The sequence below is a fragment of the Schistocerca piceifrons genome, chromosome 8 (genome assembly GCF_021461385.2).
Source record: "Schistocerca piceifrons isolate TAMUIC-IGC-003096 chromosome 8, iqSchPice1.1, whole genome shotgun sequence".
In the NCBI taxonomy this organism is placed as follows: domain Eukaryota; kingdom Metazoa; phylum Arthropoda; class Insecta; order Orthoptera; family Acrididae; genus Schistocerca; species Schistocerca piceifrons.
In genome coordinates this window covers 271,134,677-271,154,070 of record NC_060145.1, presented here as the reverse complement: position 1 = coordinate 271,154,070, position 19,394 = coordinate 271,134,677, and the positions used below count along the sequence as shown (strand labels likewise).

Here is a 19,394-nt window from a genome sequence, read left to right as displayed (position 1 = left end):
TTTCTAGCAAATTACCAATAAAATATGGTGTACCACAGGGCTCAGTCTTAGGTCCACTACTCTTCTTGATTTATGTGGGTGACTTAGTTGAATATATGAGGCCCACAAAAGCTATTCTGTTTGCCTATGACACCAGCATGTTGCTCATTGGATCCAATCCAAAAACTTTGCAGTCCACAGCAGAAAGTTCTATGAAAAGACTTTACAAGTGGTTCACAAAAAACAAACTCATTATAAATACTGAAAAAACTGTGAGTGTCAATTTTCATTTAATTCCTCCAACTAATCAAATGTCTCTTCAAGCACAATTAAAAAATGATCCCCTAGAAAATGTAAGTGTCACAAAATTTGTGGGTCTATGGGTTCAGCAAGACTTAAAGTGGGACATATATATAAATAACTTCTCTAGAAAACAATCATCTGTGTGCTATGGCCTAAGAATCTTAAAGACTACAACAAGCAAAACAACAGTACTGCAGGCATACTATGCATAGTTCCACTCACTAGTCTGATATGGGATTGTTTTCTGGGGATACTCAACCCACAGTGTAAAGGTTTTTAGAATGCAAAAAAGAGCTCTAAGAATAATTTGTGGCCTTAAAAAGATGGACCCCTGTAAACCCCATTTTACTGAGCTTAGTGTTCTAAATGTTCCAAGTTTATTCATTTATGAAACTATCTTGTTCACTAGGGACTACCTCCTGAAAACAGGCAAACTGCTACAGAACAAAAATGTACACAACTATAGTACCAGAGGGAAATCAAATATACATCAAAAATATCACAGAACAACCACCTATCTGTGGCGTTTGTTGATCTAACTGTCGCCTTTGACACTGTGTGGAGTGAAGACCTTATCTACAAATTTCTCCACATCATGCCCTGCAGAACAATGGCTCAACTGATTAACAGCATGCTAAGCGATCGGAAGTTCCAGGTAATCACTGGAAGTAACATAAGTAAGGAGAGGAAGCTGAACAATGGATCACCTCAAGGATCAGTTCTCTCACAATTACTGTTCAACCTATATCTATCTGATCTACCTGACACTTCGTCCAGAAAATACTGCTATGCCAGTGACCTGGCACTAGCTGTAAAACACCAGTACATGAAGACAACAGAAGGATTCTAACCAACAACCTGTCTGCAGTAGATAATTACTTCAAAATCTGGAGACTCCAACCCAGTGTGAGTAAGACAGAAGTATGTTGCTTCCATCTAAATAATCGGTTGGCGAATGTAAAACTGCAAGTAAGTTTCAGAGGCAGAATTCTTCATCATAATTGGAACCCAAAATATCTTGGTGTCATCCTGTATCGTACACTATGCTTCAAACAACACCTTCTTAACTTAGCTCAAAAGTTGAGGACTCGAAACAATATTCTCCATAAGCTATGTGAAACTACCTGGGATATTCAGCAACCACCCTGAGATCTTCAGCTCTGGGCCTGGTGTACTCAAGTGCTGAGTATTGTGCACCTGTTTGGACGAACAGCCATCATGCAAGGCTTGTAGATACCCAGCTGAATACAACAATGTGCATAATATCTGGCACAGTCAGATCTACTCCAGTTTATAGGGTTCCACTGTTAACTGGTATAATGCCCCCTGATCTACGTAGATGTACTGCCCTTATGAGAGAATTCCACAAGATCTCCAGGAATTCTAACCTATCTGTGCATAGCGACCTGCCACTTTTAAATCGTAAGAGACTGATATCACGCCATCCAACTTTGTGCGATGCTGCTGACATGGTTGCTAAGGATTTCAAACCTCTTGAAGAATGGAAAGGTCAGTGGGAAGCAGTGACGGATGTGCACCTGGATAACATCTTCTCAGGTGCTAAACTTCCAAGTGGATTCGACCTACCACGCAAGACCTGGACTACTCTCAACAGAACCCATACCTGCCATGGCTGATGCAGGGATGCTCTCTTTAAGTGGAAGAAGCTGCCTGATCCAGCCTGTGACTGCGTGGCTCCATACCAGACTGTTCACCACATCGTCAGTGAATGCAGGATTCGAGCCTATCACGCCGCCAAAGAGCACTTCCTGCTAGCAGCTCCAGATGCAGTGCGCTGGATTGAAGATTAGATTAGATTAGATTAGATTAGACTGGATATTCAGTTGTAAAGACAAACTTAAGTTTCTTGTGTGTCAATATGTACATATGTATATGTAATTTAATTTCATGGTATGTCTGTATTAGCCATACGTTAAATAAAATAAAACCACCTATCAGAGAAGTATAATTAACGTTGGTATAATACTACACAGTAAGATACCAGAGGAAATAAAAAATGCTACTCATCCAATATTTAAGCTAAACTAAAGGCATTTCTAATAAAGCACTGTTTCTATTCTGTCAGAGAATTTATGAATAAGTGACAAAATTAATTGTAATAGGTATCTATTTTTAATTTGTCTACTTTTTTGCTAATACTATGTATTATTGTAACTTATCTTTGACTTGTCCAATTTGTGCTGTATGATAAAACTGGACCAATAAAAAATCAAATCAAATCAAAACCATATGCCATCTTTGTGTATAGGTCCAAATATTTTCCTGAGAATTTTGCGTTCTATGTTTTCTGTCTCTATAATGCCTGATGCTTCAGTTGTGGTTGTTTCTGATGCATATAGTGCTTCCAGTAATACAACTGTTTTGTAGTGTCTAATTCTGGCCTGTCTTGATATGCATTTCTTATTATAATGTGACCATGTGAGTTTGTATGCTTTCTGGAGTCATTCTGTTAGTTCTATGTTGGATGTATTGTTTGATACTCCTATTTGTATGTATTCCCATAAATATTTAAATTTTTTGACTCTTTTTTAAGGATCCACACATCATTTGCATGATGTGCCACTGTTGGTTTGTCGTTCCATGTATTGAGTCTTCTAATACGATATCTGTAGATGTGTTTTGGCAGCTATTTCATGTGGGTAAAAGCTGTCCACAAAACTGTCAGCCAGTATCTTTGACATCCATCTGTTCCAGACTTTTACAACATATATTGAATCAAACATAATGATATGTTTAAAATGTAATGACTTCCCATGTACCAAGCAGCACGAATTTTGCAAACACCTTCGTGCAAAACCCAACTTGCACTTTTCACACACAACATCCTGAAAGCCACAGTTGAAGGCATTCAGCACTTCTGAAAAGCAAAATTTTTAAAAAAAATGAGTCATACCCCACCAACACTTATTAACAAAAGTACAGTCCTATCGAGGCATCAAGTGAAATGTATGACTAGACTGAGGACTTATTGGCAGAAAAACATAGCATGTTGTCTTGGATGGAGAGTCACTGACAGATGTAGAAGCACTTCTGGTGTGGGCTATGGAAGTGAGTAGTGGAGGTAACTGTTCATTTTGTATATTAATGACCTGGTAGACTTTTTGCAGATGAAACTGTTTTCTATAATGAAGTACTGCCTGAAAAAAGGAGCACAAATATTCAGTAAGATTATGTTAAGCTTTCAAAGTGTTGGACAGAGGTTGGCAACTTGCTTTAATGTTCATGTTAAGTTGTGCTTATCACAAAACACACAAACATAATAATTTATGACCACAGTACTGATGACACACTATTGGAATCAGTGAATTACTTTAGTGTAACTGTTTGTAGGGATATGAAACTGAATGATCACATAGACTCTATATCAAGGTGCAATGAGTGTACAAAAGACATTGTTTTCAAAACAGTTATGAGACACAACCTAGAATACTGCTCAAGTCCATATTCTGCAAACCACTGTGGAGTGCATGGCAGAGTGCACTTCCCACTGTATCAGTTACTAGAACTTATGTGTGATTCATTCACACATGGAGCATGGAAAAAATTATTGTTTGGATGCCTCTTTGTGTGCTGTAATCAGAATCAGAATTTTTACCATCCCATATCATACAAAGTCAAATCTCAGATTTGATCTACTGGGGACTCGTCAACATTACATTTACATTACAATTACAGTTTGTATATACAGTATTACAAAAACAATATATCAACACACCAGTTTACAAAGTAATATATAACAACAGTGTTTACTCAGTGAACATATTTTTACAATCAATTCTTTGACACAAAACTGCTAAGCTTAATTTACAGGTGATGTTTTCTTGCTCAGATTTCCACATCATCATTCATAAATTCTTTTACGGAGTAATAACATTTCTCCACTAATAACCTGTGCAGCTTTGGTTTCAGTTACTCTAGCTCCTTGCTGTTTATTTGTTTCTTTTTTTAGCATGTTGTAGATTTTCATGCCCATATATTCTGGGGTTTGTGCATATAACTTTAGCATGTGAGTAGGAAGCATGAAGTTTGTCTTATTCCTAGTGCTGTATTGATGCTTAAAATTGCTGTCTGTGAATAACATAGGACTACTATATACAAAAATAAGTTCATAGATGTACAAACAGAGGGCACTTAATATTTTTAGGTTTCTTAACAGTGGGTGACAAGATTCTTTTGGTCTTGTGTTACACATATTTCTAACGATTTTTGTAATTTTAATATTCTAATGATTTTGCTTGTATTACCCCAAAAGATAATGCCATACCTTATAACAGCTTCAAAATAGCTGTGATAAACTACTTTTCTTATCTCCATGTTAGTTTAATATGACAAAATCTTCATAGCAAAGGTCAGGCTGTTTAACTTATTTGCTAAGTATTCTATATGTGAAGACCAGGATAAATTTTGGTCTAAATGTATTCCTAAAAATTTAACACAATCTGATTCTTTCAGGTCCTGGTTTCTGCAGGTAATATGAATTTCATTTGTTTTAGAGTTTTTAGTTTCAAACTTTAGTAAATTTGTTTTTCTAATATTCAGTTTTAACCCATTTAGTTGGAACCAAGTTTCTAAACTGCCTAGTAGATTTGTGACAGTTGAGGGAATTTGTTCTGAGAAATTGCTTTCGATGAGGCCAACATGTATCATCATTGAATAAAACTGAGTGTGAATTTATGTTTAGTGACAGATCATTTATGTAAAGTCAGAATAAAATTGGACCCAGAATTGAGCCTTGTGGAATGCCGTTCAGAGTAGAAATTTCCCTTGCTTGATGATATAACTACTCTTTGATTTCTCTTTGTGAGGTTTACACAATCAAATGCTTTCGTGAGGTCACAGAACAATCCTGCAACTTTGCTAGACTTGTCTAAGGCAGAACAAATTTTTTTCACAAACTCATGTATGGTGTCTATTGTGTTTTTGCCTTTCTGAAAGCCGTATTGATTATCTGACAGTATGTTTGATTTTTCTATAAATCTTTTGATTTGCATTACTACTAATTTTTCAAAGATTTTTGAGAAAATTGGGAGAATAGAGATTGGGTAGTAGTTGCCCATATCTTCTCTTGAACCTTTTTTGAACAAAGGTTTTACCTCTGCATGCTTCAAGGCATCTGGAAAGTGGCCTTCTTAGAGTGATTTATTGATTATTGAGCAAAGGGGATGAGCTATTATCCTGGCAGCTGATTTAACTACTTTAGTAGGTATGCCAGCCCACCCTGTGGAATTTTTGTTTTTGAGCTGTAATGTAGTGTTCTCTACATCTTTGGCTGAAAATTTTTTTTAATTTTTTAAAGCATTCTTCCGCCTTCTGACCTAACTGTACTTTTTTGGTATAACCATCTACATCCGCAAGTGATTTTGATACATTTATAAAAAAATTGTTAAAAGATTCTGAAATCAGAGCAGGATTTGTTATAGTTTTATTTCCCACCTTAATTCTGGAGATAACTTTGCTGTTAGTTCTCATCCCCAGTTCTGATTTTATGACAGACAAGACTGCCTTTGATTTGTTTTCATGAGCCAAGATGTATTTATTATTTACCATTTCTTTTGCAGCTTTCACTACCCTTTTAAATAAGCCTTTATACTGTTTGACATAATTTACGAAAACAGGGTCTTCATTGTATTTCAACTCCTTGTGCAGTTGTCTTTTCTTCCAACTGGATATTTTTATTCCAGTGGTGAACCAATTTAGATTACATCACACCTTTGTGTGGAATACTGTAAGTGGAAATATTTCATTAAGTACATGTTAGAAACTTTCTAGAAACCTCCTACGAACACACATTTCTAGAAACCTGTTAAATTGTACAGAGAGTGTAGTATCATCTTCTACTTGCCACTCTACCTCTTCTAATTTAGAGCAGAACTTCATGTATTTTCATTTTCTCTTGTGATTTCCATGAAGTTTACCTTGAAACCAAATTCTTGGATTAAGTCCATAAACTTTATCTAGTCATTTGTTTGATTTAATAAATTTATATTGAAAGCAGCTGCTATTAATGCCTTTTTCTTTTTCTCATTGATGACTTTCTGTAAAAGATTTTTTAATTTTGGTAAAAATAATTTTGCTATCTCTACACGTGGGATTCTATATATAGAAACAATAATAATATTTTTTGTTTCTAATTCAATTGAGCAGCTTTCAAATACTCCTTCTTCATTTAGAAAATTGAAATCATCTTTTACTTTATACTCTACAGAGTTATTTACAAGTATGCATGAGCCCCCATGAGTACTATTTGTTCTACAAAAACTTGAGGCTACATTGAAATTTTTTAACTTATTTAAAATTATGATACTATTTTTTGTAAGCCAATGCTCATTTAAACAAACAATTTTAATATTTTTACATTCTGAGAGTAAAATTTGTAGTTCATTAATTTTATTCATGCTTTCATTTTGATGGGTTGTAACCATGCCATTTATGTTCAAGTGCATTAAAAAAGTGCTGTTTTTTGCCTAAGGTTTCAAGAATAGCTTTCTTTATAGGATTTTTACACTTCCTATTAGCGTACTCTTGTCCCTTGAGCATTATGGGAACAATGTGCATTATTTGTGGTATATTCATTATGTAAAGAAAATTCTTGAAAATTTGTAAGTATGCTTTCCCACAATAATTTGCATCTATCTCCAAGTGTCTGCTTGTTCCGTTTTCTCAGAATCTCTATGACAATCCCGTGGGTCAAACAAACATGTGACCATTTGTGCTGCCCTTATCTGTATACATTCAATATCCCCTATTAGTTGTATTTGGAATATGTCCCATACACTTGAACAGTACTGTAAGATTGGTCACATGAGTCTTCTGTAGGCAACTTCGTTGCAGACTGATTGCATTTCCCCAGCATTCAAACAATGAACTGAAGTCTGTCACATGGTTTCAGCAAGCTTTCTGTTAGAAATATAGTCTGTAAACTGCATAGTGAGTAGTGCTTGCAGTGGGGGGAAGTGGCCTTCTGTGTATGAATGATACATTTGCCATACTGGATGACTAAGAATTAAGTTCCCACTGAGCACTACAGTGCAATGTGCAGTGATTTATGATGAAGCCTACATGATGGTTCCAGTTCATATCTCTATAACAGTGGCCAAGTTTGTGTGAGGTTCGCATGTGTGAATGTGTGTTTTGACTACATCTGACGAAGGACTTAGTCCACTAGCTGATAATCTCTAAGAGTCTTTTATCCAATGTGCCTATCTGTCAGTCAATGCCTCTTCTACCCAGTGAGTAGAAATCCATCCATTTCATATAATTTTTAGATTTTTGTATGATATGAGAGATTCCAAGTGTGAGTCGTTGATATTGCAATCATAGGATATGTTCTTATTTCTGTCTTTTTTGATGGAGTGCACAATTTTATATTTCAGAACATTTCTGGCAAATTGCCCATCGTTACACCACTTTGAAATCATACCAAAATCTGACTGGATATTTGTAGAACTTTTTTCATTATAGATAACTGCACAAACTGTGAAAAGGCTGAGGTTACTGTTAATGTTTTCTGGCTGGTCATTAATATACAACATGAACAGCAAGGGTCCCAACATGTTTCCTGGGGGATGCCTGCTGTTACCTCTACATCTGTCAATAATTCACAAATTTTGCTTGATGTCCCATACAACTGTAGTTTTGATTATAAACATACAGTCAAACAGTTTTTGGAAATCATGAAATACTGCCTTGAACTGTAGCTTTTAGGATGTTACCTGAAAAAACTGCAAGTTAGGTTTTGCATAATTAATATTTTTTGGCATTTGTACTGGTTAACATGGAGGAGCTCATTCTGTTTGAGACACCTAACTAGGTTTGAGCTCAGAATATGTTCTAAAATTTCAAGGAGAATGGACAGCAGGTCACAGTTGAAATTTGGATTTATTGTTTTCACAAGCAATATAACTTTCAATATGTATTCACCTATAATGGTAAGCACACCTAATTTTGGGAACAGATTCTGACATGATTCTCGAGGTTTGGCACCACAAATAATTCTGATAACTGTTTTCTGTAGTATTAATAATGTGGTTAGGTTGGCTTGAGCTGTTGCACCCCATATTTCTATAGCATAGTTTAAATTTGATGAGAATAGGGCATGATAAGCAGTTTTTAGTACACACATGTCCTTACAATATTTACTAATCATATTTATAGCAAACACATTCTTCGACAGCTTACATGCTAAGGAATCGATATGCATGTCCCATTTGAGACTGTCCTGGATTGTAATTCCCAAGAACTTTGTCCAATGTCATTTCCTATGGATAATCAATAAAATACTTGACTATTTCATTAGTTACACTGTTGCACAGCACCTCCAGATTCTCATAGTCTTTGTGTTTACACACTATTGACGTGTAATCTGCATACAATATTTTTGTACAGTTAGGAAAACAATACTGTATATCATTAACATGAATCAAGAAAAGAAGGGGCCCCAAGACAGAACCTTGAGGCACTCCATATTTGATATCAGTAATTTTAAATTTGTAAGACCCACTGTTTCTTTTAAGCAAGACAAATTGTTTTCTATTGCTCATATATGATTTTATTAGCTCATAGCCAGTTCCTCTGATACCCAGGTTCCATAGCTTGTCTAGTAATATGGTGATGTTGACACAATCAAAAGCTTTTTCTAGATCAAGGAACACTCCAGTTACATACTCCTTCTTCTCTATGGCCAATATTATTTTGTCTATTAATTGTGCTGCTGCTACTGAAGTTGACTTGTTTTTCATAAAACCATCTCATTTTCAAATATTAAATTGTGTTGACTCAGGAATGTCATTAGTCTAGTATAAATAACTTTCTCAACTACCTTAGAAAATGCTGGTAAGATTGAGATGGGGCGGTTGTTTTCAATTTTAGATTTATCAACTTTCTTGTAAATCGAGGTTACTTGTGCTATCTTTAGACTATCTGGGAAACAACCTGATTCAGTTACATCATTTACTGTTGTGACCATGGCATCAGATATGTTGTCTATGCATCTTTTCAGTGTACTGATAGACAATCCATCATAGCCTTCTGATTTTGTATTTTTTAATGACATTACTATGCTTTTGACTTCCTTGCTATTTGTTGGGGCCAAGTATATGCTTTGTTTGGTTGGAATGCCCTTATATCTATGCTGAAGATTCTTAAAATGGTCATTGACATATTTTTCAACAGAAGAAAAGTATTCATTAAAAACATTTGCAATCTGACATTGACATTTCATGATATGCCTTTATGGTTTATAGTAAAATCACTTGTTGGTCTGTCCTTACAATCCCTAAAGCTATTTATTACTTTCCAAACAGCTAAACCAGTGTTAGTAGAGTTTCTTAACATTGTGGCTACATATTTACTTTTACTTTCTAGTAGAAGATCTTTATAGTAATCCTGATAGTTCTTAAATTCTACCTTTAGCCTATTATTATTGTTATTATTTATCATTGCATATTGGAGAACTCTAAGTTTCTCTCTTGTTGTTTTTACTTCATGATTTATCCAGTTATTTTCTTGTATCTTTTTGCAGTGATTTACTGTAAAGGTCATTTCTGGGAATGAGACATTGAAGCAATAATAAAAATCTGATGATAAATCGCTAAAAGTAATGCTGTTTTTTTTCACCCCATTGTAAGCTTTTCAGCAGACTATTGAAATCTTTAACATTGGCATCACTGGTGATTCTTTTTGTCACATTTTGTTTCTCTTTTCTATTGACATAAAGATTTTCAGCTTCTATCAATACCTGCATTGTGTGGTGGTCAGAAATGGCAAGCTTCAGAACTGATGCGCTGCATGTAAAGTGGGACATGTTAGTTATAATGTTATCAATGCATGATTTTACACTATTGACCTCTCTAGCGGGCTCATTTATCAGAAATGTTAAGTTAAATTGAGCTAGTGTTAGCATTAGTTTTTTAGATACAGAGTCATTGGACAGCAAGTCAATGTTTATATCTCCAGTTAGTATTATGTTAACCCAGCCATTTTTATTGCAGTGTTTACTGTCAATGTCAACAAGCAGGTCATTAAGAACATCAAAGAAACTATCTAGCCTACCAGATGGAGGCCTTTATATAGGCCTATAATAATTAAGTTCTCCTTCCCCCACTTATAATTAATTGCTGCTAGTTCTATTACACCCTCAATGCTGAAAGCACTTACATCTATTACACTATAATTACTACCACTGGCTGCAAAGATAGCTACCCCACCACCACGTTTCTCTTTTCTACTGAAGGCAGAGCAAAAGATCATGGAGAGTGGCTTACATACACTAATTAGCACATCTGTGTACCAGTGTTCACTTATAACTAAAACATCAGGGTTATCAATTGCTGCAATGGTATCCAACTTGTGCTTATTGCCAAGACATTGAAAGTTCTGCTGAATTAATTTGAAAGTGAGTTTGGATTGTTGAACACTTGATGGACACGTCACCCTTCCAGACTGGTTGTTTTTAAGAGTACAAGGGTTCAACTGTATGATATTAGGGCTAAGTTTCTCTTGCTGGACCATACAGGGAGATTTAGAGCTACCAGGCTGTCCAGCAGAGTTTACAAGTTTCCCTGGCTTGTCAGCTGTAGCTGTGGCATGTGGCAAGTCCTGTTTGGATGGGTTGTGCCATTACATAGCAATGCGCTTATTTACACTGATTTGTGTGATGTTTCATCGGATTTCATCAATAATTAATATACTCACAATCTTTTTACCTCTCTTGTTCACGTGCATACTATGAGTTGTGTGCAGGTTTCTATCTAGGTTACTGACATTTACCAAAGACACATTGTGCAATTTGTTACATATTGTTATATTGTTTTAAGCTGAACATTTGTTTTATGCACTTCCAAGTTCACAATAGATTGGTCCATTAGATCATGTCTCTGTGGAATGTTAACGACAATTACTTAAGTCCAGTCAACTTACCGAGTGTTGCTTTCATGTGCCTGATAGTGTCATTTGCTTCATTTTTAGCCACATCATTTGTACCACCAACGATAACAACATAATCATTTACTGAGAATGATTCACCAGGTTGAATGTGAGTCACAGCTGTGAAGTCATCTTGGATATTCACGATGTTTTGAGCTATTTCGCGACCATGACTGTCTCCATATATAAGAATCCGGCCCTTCTTGTACTTCTCGCTTCTTCTACTGCTAGTTTGGAACAGTTTCTTGCATACACTTTTGTGGATTACACTGTCATTTCTTTCACAGATTTCTTTGTCGTTACATTGAACATTTTGTTTATGTTCACTCATTAGGTTAGCATTAATACATGAGTTTGGGACTTGGCGTTTTTTGAAATTATCACTGGCAATATAGTTGGATTTCTCTTCGTAAAGAAACCTTGGAAAACAGCATTCAGCATTTCTGCTTTTGCTTTGCTACCTTTAATTTCAGTTCCTGTTTTGTCATTGAGTGAATGGACACTAACTTTGGTACCATTGAAGGCTTTACATATGACCATAAACGCCATAAATCCTTTAGTTTTCATGAGATATCTGTCATTAATATTCTGCTACAGTAGTAGTTGACAGCACTGCACATTTCTCTCTTGACAATCGAATGTGTTTTGTTCACCATCACTCTGTCTATAGACTTTTACTTTGTTTTGCGCCTTCTATGCTGTAATCTCTGTTTTGTCAAAAATTTCTGTGGAGAGGCTGTGTACCACAGAAGGTTCCTTCCATCATGAACTTTTATAGTTGATACCTTACTGCCACTAAATATCAACAATGTAGGAAAAGATAGATTGCTACTTACCTTAAAGAAGACACATTAAATGGCAGACATATAGAATTAAAAGACAATTACACTAAGCTTTCTGGCTCAAGCTGTTGGAGTTGGTGGTCATATGTGCCTGAGGTGTGCTTGCTTGTGTGTATGAATGGTGTGTGTTTCCCTTTTGCTGATGAAGGCTGTGGCAGAAAACTTTGTGTAAGTGTCTTTTAATTGTGCCTGTCTGCAACTTAACGTCTTCTTTATGGTAAGTAGCAATCTATCTTTTCCTACATTGTTGATATTCCTATCTGGAGTTTCCATTGTTTGATTCGGTCATTACATTTCTGTATTCTATTTGTGCTTACTCAGGCTATAGCCACAACTCTGAGAAACACTGCTGCTTCCTCAGTTATATCTGGAGTCCATTCATCCTAAATATGAAGCCAGTGTCTTAACTGCTATACAACTTCACATTGTAATTCATGTAATTGTCTGAAGCAATTGAACACCACCAGAAGCTCCTTTGGACACCTGTAAAAGTGGTTCTCATGTACCAGGTTCTGTGGGTGAACTGCAAAAGAGCTCTGAATGAAAATTACACACGCTGTTGGACATTGTATCTAAGGGCTCGAGAAAAATGATTAAAATTTAGCTTAGTAACATATAAGCCCAAAAAACAACCTAACTCATGTTATCATGGAACAATGTGCATTTACCTTTCCTTGTTTTTTAGCGGATGAAAAGAGGGGGAGTTGACATCTTCCCACCAGTTGATGCCTTTTGTTATGTGGAAGGTTCTGCACCCAAACACTGTGTGGCAGAGGACCACCTGTATCACTGCATGGCACATGCTTCTAGTGTTTACAACTTTGCCTGGAGTCGCTGGAATCTGTTAGCTGGGAGACGTAATATGATATTACAGATGCGAGAGTATCTTGACCGTAGGAGACTAGTAAGTATGGACCTTTCCATCCACTGAAGTCACTGTTGTTACATATAACTGTACAACAATACAAATAATTTCTTGTTATCTGTGACTGTATCTTTTTGTTGAACAGTTCCAGAAATATTGGCTGTAACAAATTCATGTAATATGTTTCTTAATGAGGAATGGTAAGAGACATAATGGCTATCAGGTAAAGGTAATATTTGCTTTTAGACTGTGAACCATTTCACTTCAAATATGACAGAGAGATAATATACTGTCAGATTAAGAAAAGAAGTGATTACCAGACTTTTATCCCTGCAAGGAAAGGCAAGTTGTTGGTCAGGAAGAAAGGGAACTAGAAATTAATTTACCAATTCCCACTGTAAAAAATGCCTAGCCACCAGGTGAAAATCTTGTGCCGTACACTATCCATATAATATCCATGCTGTCATTTGACAAACCATAATGTGAGTGAATAGTATAGTTAGTGAAACTGTTTTATGTTAACAGCAGCAATTATAGTGCTGCAGTAAGAGAGTACTGCTGATTGAAAGGTCTGAGGAGAGGCTTGATGTGATTAAATGTTTTAAAGAGATGATAATGTAATTTGAACACATAGTTGAGTTTTCTGTGGGACCTGAAAGAAGAGGTGGAAGTTACTGATGAGGTTGCTGTTGTTGTAACTAAATATGCAGCCCATGCCCCTGGTTGTGCTAGGGCTCATGCAGTGTCACAAGAACTGTCCACCCCATAGTAAACAGTATGGAAAGCTTTGAAGTGTGTTTTACACTGGTACCCATAAAGACAGTGCAGCAACTGAAACCTCATGATTGACAGCAACATTCTGACTTTGTTCTGGCATGGACCAAAATTGGTGACTTGTGGCTGGATGATGTTCTATGGAATCAAAAGCACGTTTTATACTGTAGGGTGTAGTGGGTACTGTTAATTCACCTATTGCACATGGAGAGCCACTGCACTCACCTTATGGGACTGTGCACTGTGGATTCACAAGCGCCTTTATTCTTGATTCATATTTCTTTGAAGGGAATAGACACAGGTCAAGTGTACCATGATGTCTCTATGTTACTGTGACCTTTCCACAGGGCATATGATTCTTCTTTGGAGGAGCACAACTGCATGGAAATCACTGTTTTCATGCAGGATGGGGGAACACTTCATGTCACTCATGCAGTGGAAGGTCTGCTTAATGCTACCTTCCATGAACATGTTATTCCCAGAGATTTTCCAGATGTACCTTCCATGAACATGTTATTCCCAGAGATTTTCCAGATGCATGGCCTGCAAGATCACCTGATCTGAATCCACTGAAAATCGAAATAAAATAATGACAATATTGTGAGAAGGATAGATTGCTACTCACCATATAGCAGTTACAGATGTTCTTGTTGTTGTGGTCTTCAGTCGAGAGACTGCTGTGGTGCAGCCCTCCATGTTACTCTATCCTGTGCAAGCTTCTTCCTCTCCAAGTAATTACTGCAACCCACATCCTTCTGGATCTACTTCGTGTATTCATCTCTTAGTCTCCCTCTACAATTTTTACCCTCCACACTAAATTGGTGATCCCTTGATGCCTCAGAACATATCCCATCAACCAATCCCTTCTTCTAGTCAAGTTGTGCCACAAATTCCTCTTCTCCCTGATTCTGTTCAGTACCTCCTAATTAGTCACATGATCAACCCACCTAATCTTCAACATTCTTCTGTAATGCCACGTTTTCAAAGCTTCTATTCTCTTCTTGTCTAAACTAATTATCATCCATGTTTCACTTCCATACATGACTACACTCCATATAAATACTTTCAGAAAAGACTTTCCGACACTTAAATCTATACTCGATGTTAACAAATTTCTCTTTTTCAGGAATGCTTTCCTTGCCATTGCCAGCCAACATTTGATATCCTCTCTACTTTGACCATCATCATTTGTTTTGCTCCTCAAATAGCAAAACTCATCTACTACTTTAAGTGTCCCATTTCCTAATCTAATTCCCTCAGCATCACCTGACTTAATTTGACTACATTCAGTTATCCTCATTTTGCTTTTGTTGATGTTCATCTTATATCATCCTTTCAAGACACTGTCCATTCCATTCAACTGCTCTTCCAGGTTCTGTGTTGTCTCTGACAGAATTACAATACCACTGGCAAACTTCAAAGTTTTTATTTCTTCTCCAAGGATTTTAATTCTTACTCTACATTTTTCTTTTGTTTCCTTTATTACTTGCTCAATATATAGATTGAATAACATAGGGGATATGTTACAGCCTGTCTCTCTCCCTTTCCAACCACTGCTTCCTTTTCATGCCCCACAATTCTTACAACTGCTATTGGTTTCTGTACAAATTGTAAATAGCCTTTTGTTCCCTGTATTTGATCCCTGCCACCTTCAGAATTTGAAAGAGAGTATTCCAATCAACATTGTCAAAAGCCTCCTTAAAGTCTACAAATGCTAGAAATGTAGGTTTGCCTTTTGTTAATTTATCTTGTAAGATGAGTCGTAGGGTCAGTATTGCCTCATGTGTTCCAAAATTTCTATGGAATCCAAACTGATCCTCCCCAAGGTCAGCTTCTACCAGTTTTTCCATTCATCTGTAAAGAATTCGTGTTAGTATTTTGCAGCTGTGACTTATGAAGCTGATAGTTCAGTAATTTTCACACCTGTCAACACCTGCTTTCTTTCAGATTGGAATTATTATATTCTTCTTGAAGTCTGAGGGTATTTTGCCTGTCTCATACATCTTGCTCACCAGATGGTAGAGTTTTGTCAGTGCTGGTTCTCCAAAGCCTATCAGTAGTTCTAATAGAATGTTATCTACTACTGGGGCCTTGTTTTGACTTAGGTCTTTCAGTGGTCTACCAAATTCTTTACGCAGTATCATATGTCCGATTTCCTCTTCCTCTACATCCTCTTTCAATTCCATAATATTGCCCTCAAATACATCATCCTTGAACAGACCTCTATATATTCCTTTCACCTTTCTGCTTTCCTTTCTTTGCTTAGAACTGGTTTTCCATTTGAGCTCTTGATATTCATATAAGTGGTTCTCTTTTCTCCAAAGGTCTCTTTAATTTCCCTGTAGGCAGTATCTGTCTTACCTGTAGTGATAAATGCCTATACATCCTTACATTTGTCCTCTAGCCATCCTTGCTTAATCACTTTGCACTTCCTGCTTATCTCATTTTTGAGACTTTTGTATTCCTTTTTGCCTACTTCATTTATTGTATTTTTATATTTTCTTCTTTCATCAGTTAAGTTCAATATCTCTTCTGTTACCCAAGGATTTCTACTAGCCCTTGTCTTTTTACCTACTTGATCCTCTGCTGCCTTTACTATTTCATCCCTCAAAGCTAACCATTCTTCTTTTACTGTATTTCGTTTCCCTGTTCTTATCAATCGTTCCTTAATGCTCTCTCTCAAACACTCTACAACCTCTGGTTCTTACAGTTTATTCAGAGCCCATATCCGTAAATTCCCACATTTTCGCAGTTTCTTCAGTTTTAATCTACAGTTCATTACCAATAGATTGTGGTCAGAGTCCACATCTGCCCCTGGAAATGTCTTACAATTTAAAACCTGGTTCTTAAATCTCTGTCTTACCATTACATAATCTATCTGAAACATTACAGTGTCTCCAGGCCTCTTCCACATATACAGCCTTCTTTCATGATTTTTAAACTGTGTTAGCTATGATTAAGTTATGCTCTGTGCAAAATTCTACCAGGCGGCTTCCTCTTTCATTCCTTACTCCCATTCCATATTCACCTACAACTTTTCCTTCTCTTCCTTTTCCTACTATTGAATTCCAGTCCCCCATGACTATTAAATTTTCGTCTCCCTTCAGTATCTGAACAATTTCTTTTAACCCATCATACATTTCATCAATCTCTTTGTCGTCTGCGGAGCTAGTTGGCATATAAACTTGTACTACTGTGGTAGGTGTGGGCTTTGTGTCTATCTTGGCTACAATAATGCATTCACTATGCTGTTCATAGTAGTTTACCTGAACTCCTATTTTTTTACTCATTACTAAACCTACTCCTGCATTACCCCTATTTGATTTTGTATTTATAACCCTACATTCACCTGGCCAGAAGTCTTGTTCCTCCTGCCACTGAACTTTACTAATTCCCACTATATCTAACTTTAACCTATCAATTTCCTTTTCTAAACTTGCTAACCTACCTACCCGATTAAGGGATCTGACATTCCATGCTCCGATCCGTAGAACGCCAGTTTTCAATCTCCTGAAAATGATGTTCTCCTGAGTAGTCTCCACCCAGAGATCTGAATGGGGGACTATTTTATCTCTGGGATATTTTACCCAAGAGGACGTCGCCATCATTTAGCCACACAATAAAGCTGCATGCCCTCAGGAAAAATTACAGCTGTAGTTTCCCCTTGCTTTCAGCCATTTGCAGTACTAGCACATCAAGGCCGGTTTGGTTAATGTTACAAGGCCAGATCAGTCAATAATCCAGACTGTTGCCCCTGCAACTACTGAAAAGGCTACTGCCCATCTTCAGGAACCACATGTTTGTCTGGCCTCTCAACAGATACTACTCTGTTGTGGTTGCACCTACAGTATGGCTATCTGTATCACTGAGGCATGCAAGCCTCCCCACCAGTGGCAAGGTCCATGGTTCATGGGGGAACAATGCAGATAGGCACAAGAAAAAAAACAGTCAAATAAGTAGCTTTTGGGCAGGGAGGCCTTCCTCTGAATTAGACATTTACACACACACACACACACACACTAATGCAAATCTAGCTCATACACACACAACCACAGACTATGGCTGTTGAGACTGTGCTCATTTCTCATGCGTGTTTGAATATTGTTTGCATTAGAGAGAGAGAGAGAGAGAGAGAGAGAGAGAGAGAGAGAGAGACAGTGTGTGTGTGTAATTTGAATGGAGGCCTTTCTGTCCAAAAGCTTACTTCTTTGACTGTCTTTTTGTTGAGCTTATCTACGATTCAACATCTCCACTGTATGGTGAATAGCAATAATACTTATCTGAACCTATGTTACTTTTGGCTCTAAGGATTCCTAAAAGAATGTATTTACCGAGAACACTTTACAGGGACACATTTGGTCTCTACCTAATCTTATGCCCAGTGTACTGTGCTCAGATTCCACTGGAACTGCTGTGAGCAACTGTTGATTATGTTGTTTTGCGGATGTAGCACCTCATAACATCTCTGGTACTCATATTGAACAAATTGTGTAAGTGGTAGTTAATAATAAAATCAATATTATACCTTTCTCATGTGTCTGACCATTTCTTAATTCATTACATTTGGAAACATTTCTATATGTCATTCTTGCATTCACAGCATTAGATTTGCACAAGGTAGCCAAAATTGGGACTAACTTTTTCCAGCATAAATCAGTTCCATATTAACACATTAGAATATCTACCAAGTTTTGCTGCCACATGATGAGTCCACACAGGACCTCTATGACTAGATTCACTTTAATTATAACCACCTAGTATATGATATTTATAATCATATTATTTATTTATAACATAAAACTCATCATTAAAGAAGATTGTGTTGGCATAAACGATCTGTCAGAATACGTCATGTAATATATGGTGAAGACAGAGAAAGCTGGGGTGCTATATAACATGTGCAAATATTGTCACCTAGAATCCAGAATGAAGCACAATTACAAGAACAGTTTTGTCAACAAGAAATAACATTTCACACTGAAAGCATGTTTATTGACCATATACAAAAGTGCAGATAAATCTGAATTACTGGCACAGCAGAGAGTATTCATACTTATGTATACATAGAACATAGTACCAAGTTTTAGTATTTCATACATTAATCCTTGAACATTTCAGAAGTGACAAAGGTTAATTATAAATAATTGCTGGAAATGGGGTCGAACCAATTAGCTGATATTGCCAGCCAGCAATCACAATAATGGCAGGTGATGCACGGCACACAGCATTGCTCTCCCTCCTCAAAAAAATAGTGCTCCACTGTTTGGAATGGATCATGTCTTCCTAGATCAGGATTTGTCAGTGACCCTTGGTAGATGGATTATTGTGTTCTGGCCATGTTGTCACATCCTTATCACCATGGTCATGTTCAAGTGGAGGTACTTCCAACTAGCCATCACAATTGACAAACAAGTCTTCATGTTCCTTATATCTGAAGCTCTTATCGTCACTGTCTGGATTAGGCCTGCTATAGGGCTTCATGGAAAATGACATCAATAACATGTCTGCATTTTTGTCTCTTCAGTTATATGATGTAGGTTTTAAAACATTTTCCCCTCTATATTAGATAAAAACCAAGTCAAAATTTTAGCTGAAAAATATTAATTACTTGCAATATTCACTCATAATACTGTGATACTTGCAAAATGATAAAAAAGTTTTGGAGCAGGAAACTATAATCTGTTGAA

At 36.6% G+C, this 19,394-nt stretch overlaps 1 protein-coding gene across 2 annotated transcripts in view; it reads left to right on the top strand.

The window, feature by feature from the left end:
• Nucleotides 1–19,394, top strand: part of LOC124712054 (dynein axonemal intermediate chain 7-like) — an 87,216-nt gene that overhangs the window by 47,675 nt on the left and 20,147 nt on the right. For both annotated transcript variants that reach the window (XM_047242347.1, XM_047242348.1), the window contains exon 4: nt 12,754–12,972. In XM_047242347.1, coding sequence (XP_047098303.1) covers nt 12,754–12,972 — 219 coding nt within the window. The remainder of the gene's footprint in view (nt 1–12,753; nt 12,973–19,394) is intronic.